General features: G+C 46.2%; 1 protein-coding gene across 17 annotated transcripts in view; it reads left to right on the top strand.

Moving 5' to 3' along the window:
* LOC108033141 (mucin-5AC) overlaps positions 1-12,863 on the top strand; it is a 34,980-nt gene that overhangs the window by 17,854 nt on the left and 4,263 nt on the right. For 4 of the 17 annotated variants that reach the window (XM_050885497.1, XM_050885495.1, XM_050885496.1 and 1 more), the window contains 7 exons: positions 2,948-3,504; positions 3,738-3,934; positions 4,187-6,754; positions 7,607-7,820; positions 7,960-8,006; positions 8,297-8,782; positions 9,353-12,259. In XM_050885497.1, the coding sequence (XP_050741454.1) occupies positions 2,948-3,504; positions 3,738-3,934; positions 4,187-6,754; positions 7,607-7,820; positions 7,960-8,006; positions 8,297-8,782; positions 9,353-12,259 (6,976 nt within the window). Of the gene's footprint in view, positions 1-2,947; positions 3,505-3,737; positions 3,935-4,186; positions 6,755-7,297; positions 7,821-7,959; positions 8,007-8,296; positions 8,783-9,352; positions 12,260-12,863 lie in introns of all 17 variants that reach the window. The other 13 variants (XM_050885500.1, XM_050885499.1, XM_050885504.1 and 10 more) reach the window with 9 other exon arrangements.

The raw sequence follows: 12,863 nt of genomic DNA, 5'->3' as shown, positions 1-12,863 counted from the left end.
AAGGCCAAGCTGCACAGCGGATCGAAATTATAAGATTTTTTATGGTAACATTTGCCGCATCGTATGGGGCAAAGTGTCATCGGCAAGATTCCGCTTTGGCTCCCGGCACAAAAGTATTCTTAGATTTTAAACGAAGTATTGCTATTCATACTATCATAGCCCGACAAGTCGAGTAGTGAGAAACAAGCCGAAGCAAACGACAAGCGCCAAACAAAACCAATCAGGCTTATGGTCGAATTGCATCGCGTTGCATAACAACAAAGCACTAAAGCCAAGTCAAGCCTCAGTCCTTGCGATTTTAACTTAAGCTTTAGCTCCGTCATCAGAGCGTACATAGCCGTGTTGTTTAGTGGGGCAGAAAGTCCGATTGCATTGCACTGGCAGCGGCAGCGACACAAACGCAATAACAACCAGCAAACAATCAGCGACGCGCCTGCCAAGTGTGGGCTGCCTAATACAAATGTCATCCAAGTTGATGGCAGGTCTAGGCTCTTCCACGGCCAATTGCAATTGGCACGTGATTGGCTTTCATTGTGCGCCTCCGCCGTATATCAGTCACTCGACTCGGTCAATGAAGTACACTGTCGCGAACATTCGCCATGGGGCTCTACCGGCGGAGTCTCCGTAGCTCGCCGCTCTTGCGCGTTAATTGCACAAGACTTGGAGCGTGCCATCGCCATTCCATGCGAACTAGATGCCCTCCCTGAGCCTTGACACCATTATTGGATGCATCTTAGTATTCTGTCTCCGACTTGTCATGCCATCTAGGAATTCCATTCACGGAATTAGTTTGGGGCTTGAGCTTGAATCCAGCTCCTTTCTCTTTTGTTTTGCCAGTACTCGATCCCAGTGGAAGACAACTGACCATGCGCTTCGAATTAGCAAATTATCTACGCCCAATTATAATAATGCCTGGGCACAAAAGCGCGTTTTTTTATTATATATATTCGTATTTATATATTGGTTTAAATATTTACTGGATTATTTTTAAAGTGGATGAAGCTATACAATTGGAATGGTGAGATTATACATCGACAAAATACTCCTTCTAAATATTTGCACTGTGCTAAAGAGCTCGAGATAAATAGCTTAGTAAAAAAACGCCTATTTTTGACCAACTTGTTAAGAAACAAGAAAGGAATTTAATTTCGGCAAGCTGAAGTTTGTATACCCTTGCAGTTATAAAAAAAATAATCAACTTTACTAAGACCATGTGGAATTTTTAAGGATTGTTGCTGACTTCAGTGATATTAAAAAGAAAATTATTTCATTCTTTTTTTCAGATCATTTTTTTTACATCTATTTGAATGAGTAGTCCGAATTTTATTCAATTGAATTCAAAATTATTAAAAATATAAAAAATTATATTCCCAATATTATAAGATAATATGTCAAAACACCAAAACTATAATTTGTTTCATATTATTTTCCCACCTGTTTTCCGATCGATCCTATGACAGCTATATGATAAAGTCGTCCGATTTTGATAAAACTTAATTCGAAATTCAAAAGAAATTAAAAAATGTTATTTCCAAGCGTAGGGGGTTATATGTTAAAAAACAACAACGATATAATTTTTTTTTTTTAAATTTTTTGCATAAGTTTCAGCCGGATAACTTTAAAACTGAGAGACTAGTTTGCGCAGAAACGGACGTACAGACGGAGGGACAGACGGACATGGGTAGATCGACTCGTCTAGTGACGCTGATCTAGGATATATGTACTTTATGGGGTCGGAAATCATTACACCGTTCCTTAAACTATGTGAATCGAATCTTAAAGTTTATACTTAAAGTTGGAAAATAATTATAAGTGCTATTTTAGAACCAAACCAAAAAATATTTTATAAGGCCTATTACGCAATATCCTTCAAGTTGACTATTTTTAATTTATTGCCTTTTTTAGCCTTCTTTGCTTGCAACATTGACGATGTAATAATTTTGGTTGTAATACATTTATTTCAAATTAAGCCAATTGCTCGCTGTAATCAGTTGTACCTTAGTTGGCTTTGTTCACGACGACGAAGCCAAATTCATTCTGTCTTGCGCAGCGTGCTTTTAAGGTCAGCTATAAATTGGGTGCAGCTACCTTTCTGAAGCATAACCCGAGTTTATAACGGCACGTTTTTATAATTAAAACTTTTTTGGACACCGAATTGTCACCATTTTATGGCTGACTCAGCAAAATCGGTTTGTAAATATCCAAAGGTTTCGGTCTTAAGGATTTGAATGCTGGTGATGCAGATTGCAATAACGACCCTATATTTACTGAAATGTATTGCATAATTATCTCAAAAAAGCACATGTGGCGTTCTTTAATCGGCTTACAGGCTTGTTTTTCTCAATTAAAATTCCGGTATCATGTGACGAGAAACCACAGTTACCTTCCTCAAGCAGCACTCGATTTTTGTAAACAATTTGAGGGGAATAAACTTTGAATGATTCGCTCCGACAGTACTAAAACTTGAGAGTTGAAGATCCTAGTGATAAACAAGAAAGAACGGAAAAATGTAGTGCTTCTCAGTTAACCGACTTCAAAATAAATATACCTTCGAGTAGAGCGGTTGCCATTGACATTGATACAATATTTAATTTACATTTTATTCTTAACACATCTAAGCGCCGCAGTTTTGGCCCGCTTGTTGTCTTTTTATTGAGCGTAGCACTATTATAGGACAGGGTTAAAAACATTTTTTTCTACTTTCTAATTCTGAGAGAAAGGAAAAATAGAATATATTATTAAATTGTGCTGATAATATCGCTTAAAATGCCGCTATAATCGCGACATAAACAAGAAAGAACGCTAATGTTGAGTTCCTCAATCAAATACACCTTGCTCAGCTAAGTAAAAGGGAGATAACGAGTACACAAACTTTACAAGCTACCAATCTTAATACTGTCATTTAATCTATTCTAACCCAACATCCTTGCATCGATTTTCTTCCCAGGATCCACAGAGGCACAGAGCAAACGAGCCTCACGCGTCACCAGCTCCCGTAGCTTTGGCACCAACGTTAAGCCCTCAAGCTCCAATGGCATTAACTTCGACTGCCCCGAGGAGTTCGGTTATTACCCGCACCCCTCGGACTGCACTCAATACTACGTGTGCGTCTTCGGAGGAGCGCTGCTTGAGAGCTGCACTGGCGGCCTCATGTACTCGCACGAGCTGCAGACCTGCGATTGGCCCAGGAACGTGGGCTGCGAGTTAGTGGACACATCCTCGGAGCGCGGCCCCGCACGTAGCCAGGGCCAGAGCCAAACGCACACCCAGGCGCAGCATGTACCCAGTAGAGTCCGTTTTGGAGCCGCTTTCAGCAGCCCTGGTGGCACGCAGAAGGCGCCCACTGTGGCCCCACAGTACCACCGCTCTCCGCCACAGGTCATCCAGGCCCAGGTGCAACACATACCTCCTCCGCCACCTGAGCTGCGAGTGCCACCCAACCCGGTGATCACGTCCCGGGGTCAACCAAAACCATTGATCGAGTCCCAGGAGGACATTGCGAAGGTGAGTTTGGAACAGCTTTCAAACTAGACTTAGGAACATACTTTCCGTGGCAATTTTAATAATTGATCGTACGAATTACTATCGTTGACTTCTGATAATATATATATTTACAAAGGCATGTAAATAATAAGCTCAATTGTCGACTACAAGACTTGTTTTTCCCCAGTCCATAACTTCCATAACAAAGTCCGACATGGTTCTTTTAAACAAAAGAAATATCCTCTATCGTTTAGTTGTATGCCGATGCGCAGGAGACATTGCCGCCTGTTGAAGAAGAGGAGTCCGATCGTCAGCAGAGAGTGTACCGTGGCCAACCCAGTACCGTCAGTCAAGTGCAGCGCGATCGCGATGGTATTCTTCACCAGGCCAGTATCAATGCCATTCCCCAAACTGGCAAAATCGGATCATACGCTTTTGGAACGGCCTACAGGTAAGCTGTCATCACCGCTGCAAGTAGCTCATTTCACATCTATCGTCGCTTTACAATTGATGCCACTACTTAACTGATGCTAAATCAATTCAAAATTCTCTGCAACTCATCGTATTACATGCTCTTTTCTCTCATAAAACGCATACTGCACTGTCTCTTTATCTTGCTCCAACCGACACCGACATATCTACCCTTCGACCTCAAACTTCGGACAACCGTACCGCTTTTGGAATAAAAACTGTACACGAACAGCGAAAGCTTGGACGATGACCAGACGCTCGAATACGAACTGTCCCACAACCGACTCGATGGAGGTAGGCGACGCAAACGCCGCGATATTACCGCGCAGCTCGCGGAAATTGCGCCCATCAAACCTGTAGGAGCAGGTAATCTTAACGACTCAGATAGTTCTCGCGAAGTCATGGAGCCGGATAGCCCCAGTTCACTTCCAGATAGTAGTGAAATCTCAAATAGCTCAAACAATTCAAAAGAACGCTTCGAAGAGGCGGCGCCGGCTGTCGTTAAAATACATAAATACTCCTCAAAAATCAGGCAACCAAAAGGCGAGAGCGCCATGGAGTTTGACTACGAGCAGATTAATGAAGACGGGGAGTTGTTGAACGAAGATGGAGGCGAGGATGATGTAGCCACGGGCGAGTCAAAGAGACGACCCCGTCAGCTGCGACCCGTTTCTCATACCTCTTCCAAATGGCCAGGACAAAATTACCGTGCTATTGATGCACCCCCTCCCCCACAGTACTCACAGCAATCAAGCTACAGCTTTGGAAGTTACAATCCGTACCTCACGCCTCCCAACACTGCCAACACCCAACCGTTATACGGCAATCACAATTACAACCAGTTAACTCCTGGCTACCAATCCTACCTGCACCAGCAACAGCAAGTTGGGCCCGCTGGTCCACTTCCCCATCAAAAGCCTAAAGTGGTGTACACTGGCTACAATCTGTCGTTGCCTCCGCCGCCCCTAGAGGACGACTTTCGTCCGATTTCCGGCAGCTATTACGGAGCGGCTGGCACAGGTCCAAGCAGTCCCAGGCCCCTCAGCATCCAGCAGCAGCACTCGAATGCTGGAGACCTCCTGCCCTTCCTAATACAACAGCTGAAGGAGCTAAAAGAACGGCGGAAGAATCTGCAGGCGGAAAACTTTGCCTACTTCCATCTGGACAATCAGCCGGTAAGCCCGGCTCCCGTTTCTGGAGCCACATCCATGCCCACAGCCAGCACCGCCCACTATTCCCCAGTTGATCTGTCAAAGCCCGCTCAAAAGGTTACTCCAAACGGTCAATACAGCACCATGGGCGGATTCTATAATAACCAGAAACCGGACCAGGGCCCCTACAATGTTAACTATCCCGGCAAGTTGGTCTCCCACTACAGCATTGGTTCTAATGATGGACAGCGCACCACGACGGAGAGCAATTACTTCCAGTACAACATCTTAGCCAACCAGAAGATGAAGGGTGTCTTTAGCACCGCTACGCCAAGCCAGCTCGGGCACGCTGCCGTCAAAGTAAGGCCTCCCGTTACGCCGCTGCAAGTGACTCAGAGCATTAATGTAGTATCGCCCCCAAATCTGGCCAATAACAGACCCAATAGTCTGCAGCAGGTTCCGTTTCGTGACTTCTCGCATCTTCCAGTTGGCATTAGTTACGCCACCAATAACACTATGCCAGAATCCTACCAAACCTTCACCAAGTCAATCAGCACAACAGAGACGCCTCATGGCGGAAGCGATCTTCCCACTAGCAAATCAAAGCTTACCAACTTTCAGTTCAATGTCCACGATTTCATGGCTAACCTTAAGGCCAGCGATCTGTCCAGTGTCAACCCGGCCGTAAATCCAATGATCAAATACTTCAAGCAAGTCAGTAGCGCCGGAATTGGAAATAACAACTTGCGCAATGCGCTGGTGCTTCGACGTCCTTTACCAGGAAGTACAAGTTCAGCTAGCGGCACAACCTCGACCACCCAGAATCCGACCACGCCAACTTCATCGGCGCCCAAAACACGCATCAGAGTCAAGCCGACACTGCCTACGCCTACCACTCCAGCCACAACGAGAGCTTTAAAGGGGTACGAAAATTTCATCAAGGGCATACAGATGCAACTCAACAAGCAGACCACTAGCCAAAGTCCCACCTCCAGCCCTTCCACAAGTACTCTGCGTGTGCCGACCACCACAACCCTAGAAAGCGTAGACTATTATGACGAAGATTACGAGGAGGATGAAGACATACTGCCTCCTTCTCAAATGCCTCCTTACATGCCCATGTCCGAGACCATGGCCCCTCCACGCCCACAACTGCCTACTGAAGCACCTATCACCGAGTCCTCAGGAAAAGCAAGACCAAACTTGCAGACGGGCTTCCTGGCGGCGACGACAACACGCCGTCCGTTTCCCAACTTCTCACCAGATGCCGAGGCCGGCGTGCCTTCGTTTATTAGCTTTCCCAGCGATATCTTCCAAGAACTGAAGCAGCGGTTGCCTCAGCTTCCCGAAACCAGCACCCCACAAATCCGTACCAAGGTACCCACGACTCCACGCATCATGCGTCCGTCTACCACTCCGAGACCAATCCCCTCCAGTACGGCGCCGCCAACGACCCGAGTGCGTTACACTGTGCGACCGCATAAGCGAGGACAACAAAAGTGGATGACGATGTCACCAATCCAGGCGGAAAAGGACGTAAAGAACCTTACTAACAATGAACGCGTTATCATAGGCTCTAGCAAGCAGAGTAACCTGGGCGGCCTACAACTAAATTCCATACATGTGGGTTCAGGCGAAGAACGACACAGGTAGCTATATGAGCCGGGACAAATCCCTGATAACTGAATTGCATTGTGCCGCTACACAGATACACAAGACATCAATGAATACAAGAAAACAAGGGTTCTATGTACATATACCATATCCTTCTCGCTCGTCCGCGTTTAAACTGTTTATACGTCTACGTTTAGACACATACTAAGCGATGCTACGAATCGAACTTACCAATGTTGTACAGTTGACTAAACCAAAGTTTTGGACGGGGTACTCTAACATTAGCTGTAACACTAACGCTAAGCCCTGCTAGTTTCCTGTGCTAATCCCTCCCATATCTTTGCTATCTTTGCTATCCACCCATCTTTGGTACTCATTATATTGTTCATTTAAATTGAATTGTTTTTGATCTTGTTTTACATTTTTCTCTCCTATTTACAAACATCTACATTGTCCTCCATATACTACCCATTTAATTGCTGTGAATTTTTGCCCATGTAAATAATCTTCGACACTTACACGACACACTACTCTTATACTTAAATCATCTTCAACATCCAAACGAACAACCTGTACAGAGTTGAGTCATCCTCCCCGTCATCGCTAGGGGCGCCGCCACCCGCTAATGTATTTGTACAGCCCACGCCACAAGCTCAATCGCCACAGTTAGAACCCAATCGTAACTACTACAATGCATCCATATTTAATAATGGGGGCGGCTACCAACCACCGCAGCAGCAACAGCAGCAGCAACAACAACAACAACTACAGCCAACACCATTCCAACAAGCGCAACCGCAACAACATGAGCAGCAGCCACAAGCCTCACCACATCCCTATGATTCATCCTATTATTCTGTTTACGACGACGATATCGATTTGTATAGGGATATAGAGTACCAACAGCAGCAGCAACAGGACCATCAGCAGCAGCAGCCATCTGCCCCCCAGTACCAACCAACAGTGCGCCAACAGCAGCCGCACTCAACCTACCGCCCCTTAGAGCTCTCTGCTACACCGACACCCCCTCAGAAGTCCTCTTATAGCAACCAGCAGACTTTGCCCTACACCTCGGACTACGATGAAGACATTAATGCGCAGGTAAAGTTAAGCCTTGCGTTAAGCATAATGTTTTTTATATTGCCGTTTAATGTTGATGATTTTAATGATCTCTTTATACTAACCATTGTTTTTACTTTTAAATTTTTACCAAAATTTGTAATTTTGACTGTCTTTTCAGATCGAGCAGGAAAATTTGTACGATCAGCCCACACGTTCACCCCAGAGGTAAGTAATATTAATCACAAAGCATAACACCGCGTCACTCCTCAAGTTGGAAGCATATTAAAGGAAACCATACCCAAAAACCTCACTAACACAGAAACAGTCAGCCTCGCAGAGCATTTTATGCCATCTGCACTGAGGAGCCCCTTCTTGACCTCGCCACACAGAACTAGTTAGATCCCTGCCTAGTGTAAAGCTAAACAATCACAAAACAGCCACACACTGCATCAAAATTAAGACACTACTGCCAACCCAATACGTTTACACCCAACAACAATACATTTATCTATCAGGGCGGAACAGGTGGCCATACAAAGGCTGGATACGCGGCCCAATTCTTCGACAGCCCTGTCCCCAAAGACGCCCGCCACCCAATCGGATGTTCTCACCTACTATGACACTGTGACCACCGCCTACGCTCCGGAACATGGGCCAGCCGACTACAGCTACTCCAGTTCCGCAGAGTATGCTTACGGGTCGGTAGAGGACTACGACCAGAGCGAGCGCACACTGACTCGAGCCAAGTCCACTGCCCGCACCCAAACGGATGACTATGATCTGATCGCCAATGTTGTGGGTCCGTCAGACAAGAGCACAATGGCGCAACCAACACGAACCCAGAACACAAAATCAACTTCGGCACTTAGCAGGAACCCTTCCAAGAGTTCCATCACCAACACACAAATTCTTGAGGTCACAAAGTCCACTACAACAACGACAACAACAACAACTACATCCACGACACCATTTCCATCGACAACAACAACAAAACTAGCAAGGTATTTTCACTAGCCATTGCGCGTCTGAAGCTCACTGCCAGCCGCCACCTTAATCAATTTCAACTCAGTCATTAGCTGGCTTTGATATTATTCGCATAGTTTATAAGCTCTCATTCTCGCATTCCACATGCAGCTTTAAAATTTGGCTACCACATTATACAGAACACCCAGTTACACTCGACAAGTATAGACAGGCAGTTTTTTAAACCAGCTTATTGATATCTACAGCGTCACCGCCAACGAACTGTACCCCTGCTGACTGTTTGAACACATATGTATGCTATTTTCTGTCTTTCTGTTTTCCTGAAATGGCATTAAGAACTCATATCCATTGCATGACTACTCATAATATAACAGTTAGGGGTCCGAAATATAAGTAAGCATGAGCATGTTTTTATTCGTAAATTGCAGCTGTCTTAGTTGGCAGCCCTCGAAAAAGATAACTACAAACTAAAAAGAATTTTTAAATCTGAGAACCAAAAGGCTAGGCAAATAGGATCCTTTCTGCACTTAGCAATAAGTTACTAACTTTAATGAGATTACTTATTCAAATACACGTCTCTTCAACAGCTCGAAAGCGCATGCAATTAAGCCTTACAAACAACATGTTCCCAACCAATCAAAGACTACTACACAAGCTTCCAGTACCCCAACCACCACCACGTCCAGCTCCACACCTCCCCCGAATCCCTCAACTTATAGTTCAAATCCCTTCCTTAAATCGAAACTCCAAAATCTGGCCAAGTCGTTGGCACACTTTGTCTCGAAAAGCCAGACCAAAGGCAATACCACTGGCTTCCGTCAAGTCCAAAACCTGACGAGTTTTGATCACCAACCCACAATTCCAGCACCAGTCCCAGACCAAGTTTCCGCCCAAACATTTTCCCCAGTCCCCCTGCCTTCGTCCACGCAAGGGTCCCTGGTTGAGAATCACGTTGAGACTGTCTTTGATGAGAGTCGGAATGTTCATGTTCAGACGGCTGAACCGCCGAGGAGTCGCTCTTTTGAAACCAGTACGTCGGCGAAATTCCTAGACTTTATCAATGCCGCCGCTTATGGTACCAGTCCCCGTGGCAACCTGCTGAATGCAGTGCCAGATAAATTTGTGGACAGGGATTTTCGCTATCGAGAGAGAGATTATTCATACGAGTCAAGCTCAAGGGGACCAGAAACACAGCGCAAACGTATTCAGACCTACATCACTTCCGATGTGGCGCCTCAGAGTTTCAAAGTTCCAGCAAATGGTGAAGTGCGACCTCAGCCGGAAGGAATGGATAGCGCGAGTACAACGCGACCCAATAAGCCCATAAAACACAGTCTTCAAAGTGGATCACATGGTTTTAGTTTGCGTGTGGAACAGAATGAAAGCGAAAGTCACGTGTCTGAGCCAATTTTTGCGGAGAAAAAGAGTGTGCCAACCACAACAACAACCAAGAGCCCAACAACACTGGCGGACTTATCTCAGGAATTTGTGGACATCATACCCACGACTTACGCTCCACCTCTTCGCATTTGGCGTAACGGAAGACCCACCATTCAACAGGCATATTACAGGCCAACCACCACCAGTTCTAGCACAAGTACTAGTGCCAGTACAAGCACCTCTGCTCCTACCAGCTCAAATGACAACGCTGAGTCCAGCAACACAATTAGGACTACTACAACACCAAGAGCTCTTGTCCCGCCCAGCACCGAACGGTATGTTGTACCTGGACAAACGTACACGGCCCGAGCAAATTACTTCAAAGAGAACCTAAATCGCGTTACTGCCAACCCGGCAACGCGCTTTGTCTCCCCGTACAAAAGTCTAGAAAACTTGCTACAGGAAGATCGCCAACACCAGTACCACCAACTGCGGACGACAGCCAGGCCCCGCTTCACAAATGCACCTGCTTTTCCGCCCTTCCTCCAGACCACTTTAAAGCCGGCAAAGAACGTTTTTATGACCACGCCTATTAGAAACACCAGCCAAGATGTTTTGGCCACAATGGCGACAGGAAACGCACGCAACTTTAGTGTTAGCGACGCAATACTCAGCACATTTAGTCCCCAGCGACCCGCGCCGAGTATGCTGCGAACTACCACTATGGCAACAACAACTACTACCAGCACGGAACCACTTCCGCCGGAAATGACCACTACTGCAGCGCCTACGACCGCATCAGCCGTGATCGCTTCTTCGCCCATCCGTGTATCACAGTCCCCAATGCGTCCCCGTGGCCGCTCTCGCTATACGGCGGCCACTCTAAACAGTGTCGGGGACAGCGTGGACGAGCCCACGACGTATGCACCCAAGTTAAGGTTGCCTGCCGGCTATGATGCTGGCCAGTTTCCGAAACGCAAGCCTCAACGAGTGCGAGTGATTAGTAGCCAGAGGACTTCCTTTGGGGAGCCAACAGCTAGGCCCCACGAAAAGTATGAGGTCTACAAAGCTGCGTTGCAGGCCAAGGATTCAGCTAACACCTCCCAAAGTGATGTGAGCAAGTCGCTAAAGCACAAGCCAATCGAAAATGAAGCCAGCGTTTTAGATGAGCCACGGGCCGAGGCGTTGATCAGCCAGCCGTTGGAGGCCAGGCAACAAAACAGCTTAGAGGAGGGTGGAACTGCGATAGCCTTTAGCTCCACCGAACATGTGGTGGCAATAACAGACCGTCCGACTGTTAAGTTTCTTTACTCTAACAAATATCGTCAGCAAACGGCGGAACGCACTTTGGCAGAAAGTCTGCAGAACGCCGGGTACATAGCATCAGCTAACGGGCCGGCACAGAAGTTTCGATCCGCCAACGTTATTGAGCAGCTGAGGCAGTTCCTAGCTGGTAGTGATAGTAACAGCAACAGCGATGAGAGCGGCACCTCCCAATTCGTTGACGAGTATTCATTGCCCGAGATAAAGGCCGCAGTCGATGAGATCAAGCAACTTTACCTGCCCACTGATCGACCTAGCACGACGACGCCACGTCCTACCATTACGCCGATTGTTTCTCCACCTTCACTCCGACCTTCTACGGCAACCGTAAACGCGTCAGTCCGTCAAGTTGCAAATCAATCCAAAGATTACTCCTTTCCCTCCACATTAAAAGCCTTAAGCACCGATTCCACTCTAACTGCCAGGGACCTCCAAAGCACCCCCGACGCTAGCACCTCTAGAACGCCGAGAGACCCACCTTTTAACCCGACCCCCGCCCCCAATATTTCCACCGCTACAGCAACACCCTCTCCATTTGCACCGCACACTGCGCGCGCTTCGAGGGTTAACAATGTCATAAAGTCGTCGATTGCTGCCGCTGCCCTAGGCCCTAGCACCTCAACACATCAGCCACCAGTGTCAGCGGGTAAAGCCCACAAGATCCAATTCGGCTTCGCTCCCAACAATAAAAACCACCAAGTTAGCAGCAACCATAAGGGCGCCGCAGCTTCAGCCTCGGTGAAGTGCTCCGACAGCACACTAAACGCCAAATGCAACGAGATTCCTTTAAGGTATAGATACCCATAAAGATTGCTTCTAAGTTCAGTCGATCCCAGCCATCACTCTACTCTCCTTATCGCTCTCCTTATTATTCCTCTATTAGAATCACCGTAATTTTGTTCTTGAACACAACCAACCAACTTTAGCCTCCCACTCAACACTGTACTGTATTGTACTGTACTGTTCTCAAGCTTTCTCTAGTCTCTCATTACCACCTACATTATCCCACCTCTAATCTACGTATTTATAGACACTTCCATATGGTTGGCGTTGATTGTTGGCTTCCTAGTGCCCACAGTATTGTATGCTAAACAACCAATGCCTGCTGAACAACTTTCGATTTTACGGTCTTCTATGTCACAGTTATGTTCAATTTCACTGAATCCTCTCGGTGGCATAAAACGAAGATACATAGAAGCTTACTAAATTGTAGCTGCTGGGTAAAATGTTGCAAAAAACTTGGTATACAAAATGTAGAAGGTTTAATTTTGAAAATTTCGTTAACCGATCACTGGATATTCATGTATAAGAACCGGTGGTGGCCTGTAAAAATAAAATCCCTTGGAATTGTCCTCATTACCAATTATAGTTATTATAATGTCAAACCAATTGGCT

This window comes from Drosophila biarmipes, chromosome 2L (genome assembly GCF_025231255.1).
Source record: "Drosophila biarmipes strain raj3 chromosome 2L, RU_DBia_V1.1, whole genome shotgun sequence".
In the NCBI taxonomy this organism is placed as follows: Eukaryota; Metazoa; Arthropoda; class Insecta; order Diptera; family Drosophilidae; genus Drosophila; species Drosophila biarmipes.
Note: the sequence above shows the minus strand (reverse complement) of the source record. Positions and strands in the feature narration are given on the sequence as shown.